General features: G+C 32.7%; 1 protein-coding gene across 2 annotated transcripts; it reads right to left on the bottom strand.

Annotated features, from left to right (window-relative positions):
• Positions 1-1,054: 1,054 nt before the first annotated feature.
• LOC7483082 (isocitrate dehydrogenase [NAD] regulatory subunit 1, mitochondrial) lies at positions 1,055-5,819 on the bottom strand. Of its 2 annotated transcripts, none has more exons than XM_024605931.2 (4): positions 5,151-5,819; positions 3,451-3,678; positions 2,951-3,029; positions 1,055-1,613 (listed from the first exon to the last, which is right to left on the bottom strand). In XM_024605931.2, the coding sequence occupies exons 1-4, from the start codon at positions 5,655-5,657 to the stop codon at positions 1,339-1,341; spliced, it is 1,089 nt and encodes a 362-aa protein (XP_024461699.1). In that variant the 5' UTR covers positions 5,658-5,819; the 3' UTR covers positions 1,055-1,338. The 2 variants fall into 2 exon arrangements, with proteins under 2 accessions (XP_024461699.1, XP_002310697.1); XM_002310661.4 differs by having other exon boundaries at positions 3,451-3,690; positions 5,151-5,808.
• Between the last annotated feature and the right edge of the window lie 2,823 nt (positions 5,820-8,642).

Genomic DNA, 8,642 nt, shown 5'->3' with positions numbered 1-8,642 from the left:
ACTGGGTTGACCACTTTCGTAACTTTGTAAAAGCAACATTGATGTTAACATCGCCTGAGATCACCTGATCATGGTAGAAAGGGTGCATACCTTTCAATTGGATCCATTCTTGTTTAATTTGAAGGTCTGTAACTCCACATTCATTCGTTTGAAAGTGTCAACTCAATCAGCATGGAATTTGAAAGTGCAGTGATAGCTAATCGGGGACAAGATGTTGTTAAGATCATTGGAGAAAATGGAATGTAAACGTTTGATTTCATGGCAAATGGGTTGTAGAAAGGGTGTTTCTCAGTTGAATGGTGGTGGTTGCAGCTTCAGAAATGATCAGAAATGTCACATTCACTCACCTGAAAGTGCCTACTTGATCAGCCAAAACTTTCAAAGAAGAATGTGCACAACAGCTGAACGACATCATTTTGGCTAAACCCTACAAATTAGGGTTTTAATTTTGGTTCTGACAAACTTCAATTGAATCCCTACTCTTCCCGTTTTTTTTAATTTTACCCATAATTTCCTCTTGAGCTCTTAATTTCATGCAATTTCACTCTTGTCAAATTCAATTGTCAGCCCCAGATTTGAGCGCCTTTTATAGTTTGATTCTTGATTTTTTATTTGTTTAATTGGACCCTCAATTGATCGACAAACTTTTAATTTTCTTTGATTTGACCTTTAATTTCACCGATTTCAGTTTCCAATTAAACCTCTAATTTAACCAATTAAACTTTTCAAAATTCAATTTTAATCCCCAAACTTCAATTTGTTACAATTAATATCCAAATTGACTTCAAAAACTAATTTTCCTTGCAATTAAGTCCTAAATAAAATTAATTAAGCCTTTTCAAATTCCAATTGAGTCCTTAAACACCTAAATAAAAATATTTTCACTAATAAAGCCTTTTATCAATCAAATTAAGTTGTTAATTTTACTAATCTTGTACATTTTGATCTTCTAATTTTTTACTTGTGGATTTGATCCTTCACCACCAACTTAAAACATTCTATTGTATTTTTTGGAATTTTTTTTTTTGTGGGGTAAAAAATAAATAACAACAACTTCCACCAAATTCAAATACAAATTAGGCTTCATGTCGAAGCAAACAGGGAATCTGACCATTTTTACAGGTATGTAACTCAAATTGAAACATCATTTATCATATGGGATTGAGATTATTTAAACCCAACCAGCAAAAAAATGACGATAAAATCTAGAGTGTGGTGGGCAGAAAATCGAACAAAGTTGTGAACAAGTGTGAGACAAACAATATTTCAAGGTGAAACTTCCAAGCATCACCGTAAAATGTTTTACTAACACCAGCAGCTAAATGAGTATTTAACCAGTCAGTCTAAAGCACCTATGACTGCATCAACAACCTCTTGAGTAGTGCTGGTTCCGCCTAGATCTTTTGTCCGGTAATGACTCTCTGAAATTACCCGTTTGACTGCAGTTTCTAATCGATCAGCGAAAGAAGGGAACTGGAGATGTCTTAGCATCATGGCAGAAGAGAGAAGCAGTGCCACTGGGTTTGCTGTCTTCTGTTCCAATAGTTTATCATTACCTACATTTCCTGCTGAAGCACCTTGCTCAAAAATAGCATGATCAGCCCCGACGTTGCCTGTAATAAACATTTGCTTTGTTAGCATTCTTCGTGATTCTGAAGGAAAAAAAACAACTTTGGGCAAGTGGAACAAAATCTTTCTAACAGACCAGGTAGGGAATTAATTATCTTAGCATTGGAAACATCAATTATCAGACACATTTCATTTTGAGCTCAACATTCTCTGGCATTAACCATCTCCAAGATGGGCCACTAATTGCAGTCCTGAATTCCCAATAGACTGACAGCTCAATTCATGACCTCAAATGTCTTGGTGAAATGCTCCAGCACTATAGAGCTCTCAAAGGAGCCAGCGCCACCAGATGAATCATTCATTTTATATTCAGAAGAATAGAAGTATTATGTAGACTTAATCAATGGGAATGTAGGAATCAGAACGAAAATTAGGGAATCAGAATGGCATTTTAATTTCTATATTGTGTTTAGAATATTAATAAGGAATCAAAATGGAATTTAAATTTTTTAATGTCTAGTTTTTAAGTGAAAGAGAATAATTGTTAAATAAATAATTTCATCAAAGGTAATGGTAGTAAAAATGATACAAGTGATAGTGGTGGTGGAGAAGGAGGAAGAGGACAATGAATGGGTGGTCGGTGATGGTTGTGATGGTGGTGGTATAGTAATAACAGTAACATATTTTGAAAAAATTAATACCACCACAATAAGAGGTGACGGTTTGAAAGAATAGTGGTGGTGGTAGTTGTTAAATAGAAGTGGAATAATAATAATAATTTGAAAAACAATTAAGCATCAAAACCAATGGTGGTGGTGGTGGTGGTGGTGGTGGTGGTGGTGGTGGAATTAATTGAAATAATATATTATTTTTTAAATAAAAAAATCCCATTCTTATTCCTTGTTTTTATTCCCACTTCCCCATGAAACTACAACTATGTTTAATTTTCACTCTCACTCTTCATTCTCATTCCTTTCAACCAAACACCTACAAAGTAGGAATAAAACTTTCATTTCCATTCGCTTTATTCCATTCTTCAAACAGCACCTAAGTGATTTAAAAATATAGAAACCAACTAAAACTTCAACAAGAAACTCTTAACAAAACAAAGGGCACCTAAAATCATGATTGTCATATATGTTGTCCTAGTTAAGTTCCTCTATCAACAAATTTTGCAAAGCATGCAATGTTAAGGTAGCTTAACGTATTCAATATGAATGAGCTCATTACCATAAAGTAGACATTAGACCAGGAAAAAACTATGATAACCACTGTTTCATGATTACCTACTTCTTGTGTTTTTTCTATCATTAGGATTCCAACAGCACAGAAGAATACAATAAACCAAGAAGTTGTGAAGCAAACTATATCCATAGATTACCTCCTGGCATGACTCCAGTGCCACCAGCAATACCTGCAGCGGTATTTGCAACGAGATTGCCATAAAGATTAGGTGTCACCTGCAAATTATAAAACCAGTGATATCAGCCAACAAAGGTAACTTCGTTATCTATCTCCATATTACTAATTAAGAAATGCAAAGGGAAAACTGAAAAATATTGAGATTTGAAAGAAGAGCCAGCAGAGCTTCACAAACCACTATTGATTATAGTCTAAATTTAAAATCTTATGTCAACAAAGAACAGTTTCTAAGAGAAAATTATTAATTCAAAACAAAACAAAACAGCTTACTATTAACTATAAGATTTAATAAAAGAAAATGAAGATAGATTAGAACAGAGTCAACCAAATCTAAGATAACAAGTCAACAGAGGCCATGCAGTCAATGCAATAGTATCAACAGCAATTGCTTAAATTTTGCAGAAATAGCTACACAAGTCGCGTATAAACTATAGAATTTTCTGGGTGCTTATTCCGTACCATGACATCAAATTGCTCAGGCTTTGAGACAAGTTGCATGCAGCAATTGTCCACAATAATTTCATTGTATTTGATCCCAGGATATTTTGTAGCAACCTCCCTACAAGATTCCAGGAACAAACCATCTGCAAGCTTCATAATGTTTGCTTTGTGCACAGCAGTCACTTTCTTCCGGTTATTCAGGTAAGCATACTCAAAAGCATATTTTGCAATGCGTTCTGAACAGAACTTTGTTATCACCTATCAAATTAGTAAGTATGAGATACAAAAATAATTCCCAAAAATAGAAAATCAGACAAGGTAAAGGAAAAACTAGTTCGTCAGTACTCACACAGTCCATTTTAAAAAAAAAAGCATAGCAAAGATGAAAATTATTGGATAACAAAGTATACTTTTTCATTCATTTATTTCAATCACAACGCTAGAAAACATACAGATATATGAATTTATCCAATGATAATTAGGAGGGATTGTTTATAGTTCTTCCCTTCACATTCATGAATGTGGAAAAAAGAACGTTACACAAGCTGCATCAATAGTTCCACAGTGAATCATAGTGCAGAGAAATACGATTTTCAAGTTTGAAAGTCTTAAATATTACAAAAGCAAATTCCCAATTCAAAAACACAAACCAAAAGAGCCTCTACCTATACTCAGTCAACATTAAAATTAGAATATTCACTAATGAAGACTTAAAAGCTAATTCTTCGTTACACCCACTTTACTGTGCATCTAGGATTCATATTTCAACATTAATACAAAAGATATTTCTGAATTTAACCATGGTCACTTAACTATGATAAACTAAAACAAAATATCACCGATTTCATTTCCAAAACAAAATAATTCAGGACTGAAATCTGAGCAAAAAAAACTAACAGAGACTTCCAAGGTTTTTAAAGATAATCGCCTAAACAATCACATTCCAATCCTAATTAACACCAATTTCACTCGTATTTTCAATTTGCAAGTTGTGGAACCCATAAACGCTGAAATCTAAGCCAAAAACTCTCCATGCTTCAATCATAATAATCAATAATCACATTAACAGTAACGCATATTCAATCATAATTAATTAATCCAATTTATTCATCTTTCAAAACTCACACCCAAATTCCATATTCTCAAAACTTAACCATAATCTCGTTAACAAACAACTTATTCAATAACAATTAACACCTGTTTCATCAGGATTTCAATTTTCAACAATCACATCATATCACAAGCTATGTGGAACCCACAAACATACTAAAATCAATCAAAACAATACCAAACAGCAATAATAATTCCATATTTCTGAACTAAGGTTTAACCACAGTTACATTAAGAACAACATCAACATATTTAAAGTGTGTTTATTTTCGTAGTTCAAGTGCTTTTAAAAATTTTTAATTTTTTTTAATTAATTTTTTTTATATTTTTAAATCATTTTAATATATTAATCTCAAAAATAAATTTTAAAATATTAAAAAAATATATTATTTTAAAATATTTTCAAGAAAAAAAAAATCCCAATCATTACCTTAATCATAACCAACACAAAATCATCCAAATTTTCCCCGTCATTTCACACTCTATGCGAGACCCCGCAAACACACTAAAGTGCAAGCAAATTCACATCAAACAACAACATCAATAATAATAATAATAATCATAATAGCTCTCTAAAATTCTAAAGTTTTAACCATAATCACAAATACCTTAAGACTCTCAACAACACCAGGAACCACTTCATGCTCCAAACCCGCATACTCTCCCTCCGTATTCTCCCTAATAACAACAATATCAACATTCTCATGTCGCGTAGGCAATCCTTGCAGATTAAAACAATTCACAAGCGACGCATACAAATCCAACTCCTTCCTCAATTGCACATTCAATGAACTAACTCCTCCTCCCATAGGCGTCGCCAACCCTCCTTTCAAGCATACTTTGTTTTTCTTTATCGATTCTATCACTTCTGACGGTACTCTCATCATGTCCCCATGGATGTCGTATTTCTCGAAATACACTGGTGCGTGCATTGCTTCCATGACCTGTTCGACGGCGTTGGTCACTAGAGGGCCGATTCCGTCGCCGGGGATCAAGGTTACGGGTCGCGGTGCGCCGTCGCCGGGGCGTGGCATGTAGGTTACGGATCGGCGGAGGGTGGGGGTGGAGGAGGAGGTTAGCAGGTGTTTTAGGACGGGTATGGAGCGCCTAGCCATCGGGTCGGGTCGGGTCGGGTCGGGAGAGGAGAGGAGAGGTTTTTGGTTTTGATTGATTTATGAGGTGTGAGATGGCATGATTGAGGGAATCGAATTAAAGAGGAAGGAGGAAGACGGAGCTGTGAGTGACTTCCTAATTGGAATTTTGTTTTTAATTATGGGTGTAAATTAAATTAAAGGTTGACTGGGATTTTTTATTTATTTTTTTCTTCTAGGAGTACTAAAGTAATTGGTTGAAAGGATCCTAAATCAAACTCGTGCATGAAATAATCAATTTAAACTCAATTTGATCTAAAGAATATGCGAAGAGTAGGAAATTGTTCAAGCTTACTAGTATTTTTAAACTCCTATAATAATAATAATAATAATAATAATATGATCAAAGATATTTTTTTTTCGTAGTTAAGAAAACCTTAAGTTGTTTTTTTATTTTTCATATATTAATTTAAAATAAAAAAATTCATAAATATTTCATTTTTCTTTGATTTTTCTTAGTCAAGAAAAAAAAAGTCTTTGTAAGTATATTATTTCATTTAAAAAATTAAAAAGTTTAATATATAGAATTGAGAAAATTCTATTTTGGTTGATAAAAAAAATGTTTGATTTTTTTTAAAAAAAAAAAGAGAGAAAAGTAGATTTGTTGTTGAACCATGACTATGTTATCTTTATATGTATGTATGTATATACACACATTATATGTCTTGCTCATGCGTTGTCGCGAGCTTGTGAAGTAAATATGTTTGATAATGTTATAATTATAAATTAGCGTTAATTAAGTAATATAAACTTGTGATGAAGTTAATATTGCATGAGGATAAAAAAAGTTTTGCTAGTGAATAAAAAATTAGAGACCGAACAAAATCAATTGTGTGAAAATAATGATATTGCAAAGACACTATAAAAGTAAGAACTTATATGATTGGAGGATATTGATTTCATCAATCATATTTTAAAAGTTAAAAAACACATGATATGTTATATCTATCCAAAAACAAAAAAACATTAAAAAGACCATGAATTCACTAATTATCAACAAAACAATGCCACAGTAATGTTAGAGAGTAACATTGTTCTGTAAAAGAGTTAAATGTTATTGGAGTAGTCTATAGGGGTATGCAAAACTGATAGGAAAACAACCTTTGGAATCGTTGCATAAACAAAATGATTGTGTGATCCTACTAATGGAGATCTTCTACGAATGAAAAAGCAACCAGCAGTATTAGTTGTCAAATTAAAAAGAAGAAAAAAGGTTGCAAAGAGGAAGGGAAGGTGGAGATAATGTGCTGCTAAGTTGAAAAACAAAAAAGAAAGTTTAAAAGTACATCTAAGTGATTTTAAACTGATAAAAAACGACTGTGAAAAAAAGCTAGAAACTGAGGGTATATGGTTTTCATAACTAAACTTATGTGTAGTATCCATTGTGAAGAGATGTTAAATAGTTGTGTTATTTTTTATAATTTAATTGGCATGAATAGAATGAACTATCCATGAAACTCATAAGCATGACAAAATGGTTTCTCGTAGCCATTATTTTATTTTTTTTGAAAATCACCTCCAAACAAAATTGTTTTCCCACCAAATGGAAGACCTCCATAACAATTGTCACACCCTAAGAGAACATCACATATTGAATGGTCAATAGCTTCAAAACAACATTTGTTATTTATTAATGCTTCATCCTAGACAATAAGATAATTTATTTGAAGGAGGCTAGAGAGATGTGTGTTTTTCTTGATAAGACATGTTGATGATTCATCAATAGTAAGTGGGATTTTGAATCTTAAATGGATTGTATGACCACCTTGTAGTAAAAGAAGACGTAATACCAGATGAGGCCATAACAAGGACAACTAACCCCTCGAATCTGATGCAATTGATGATGTGTGTATGCCATAGAAAAGTTTTACCGGTTCCTTCATGCCATGGTCAAAGATTAAAGTCTGTTTCTTTTGAAGGATGACTGCAACAACTGAATCATATATTATTTTTTGTCCATCATTGAGAAAGGGAAAATTCAATGAATGTTGACTCTTAAGGTTAAATAGATCATAATTAAGTTCTTCTTTTATAAGCTTGTTCCTAATCTCAATTAAGAATTGGTCATAGGTATTGGCAATATATGATCTTAAAGTATAATTGCAGCAGCGTTGAAAATCTATTCAAGCTCATATAACACATAGTTTTCTAAGTTGATAATAAAATAAAATTAGATTTGGCATTTTAAAAGATGTCCTCAACCTATAAAGGATGTCATCGTGCATTGAATGCCAAAACTAATTGAATAAAACCACAGGATCAACAACCTCACAAAATAAAATAACACTAACAAAAAGTCGTCTAAGTTGTGGAGATGTCGTTGTTGCAATGACTTCACAAAAAGCCTTAGACCATTCTTTATCGTTGCCTAAAAGCCCATATGCTTTGCAAGCAAGCTGAAATGTTGGATAAACAATCTCGTCAACTTTTCTTAAATCAACAAACCATGTTAACCCTTTAATATGGTTTAAAAGCAATCTTAAAAAATAAAGATCCCTAGCTGCAAGATGCAAATATGTTATACATCCAAGGTTAAACCCCCTTGATCTCATAACCCATTCTTTTTGGCTTGCATCCCATACATACTTACTTGGAAATTTTGAATAGCCAAGTTCTTATGCATCAAATGTTTTTTGTTTCACTCGAACCATTCAGTAAGCATTGTTATGTTAATACTTGGCCTTCTAAAAACATAATGAAGGGACTCGCTACTTGAGAACACAATATTTTGTTGAAAAGGCAAATTAACATGAAGTCTTTCAACTAGAGGGTTTATTGAATGGATAAGAAATTTGAAAAGACGTCAAAAAGCTTCATAGAGGAAGATAAAACAACAATTAAGATACGCTTGTATTTCACCATTCGATTCATTTTGGAGCACCATACAACATCTATCAGGTCTTTTGTTGACATATTTAAACAAATATTTAATAAGAATTGATTGGCAGC

This window comes from Populus trichocarpa, chromosome 7 (genome assembly GCF_000002775.5).
Source record: "Populus trichocarpa isolate Nisqually-1 chromosome 7, P.trichocarpa_v4.1, whole genome shotgun sequence".
Lineage (NCBI taxonomy): Eukaryota > Viridiplantae > Streptophyta > Magnoliopsida > Malpighiales > Salicaceae > Populus > Populus trichocarpa.
Note: the sequence above shows the minus strand (reverse complement) of the source record. Positions and strands in the feature narration are given on the sequence as shown.

Coding starts and splice junctions, on each gene's coding strand:
- LOC7483082 (XM_002310661.4), bottom strand. CDS start 5,657: ATGGCTAGGCGCTCCATACCCGTCCTAAAACACCTGCTAACCTCCTCC. Junction 3,691..5,150: donor GTGTTGTTGAGAGTCTTAAG/GTATTTGTGATT, acceptor CTAATTTGATAG/GTGATAACAAAGTTCTGTTC. Junction 3,030..3,450: donor CTGAGCAATTTGATGTCATG/GTACGGAATAAG, acceptor TATAATTTGCAG/GTGACACCTAATCTTTATGG.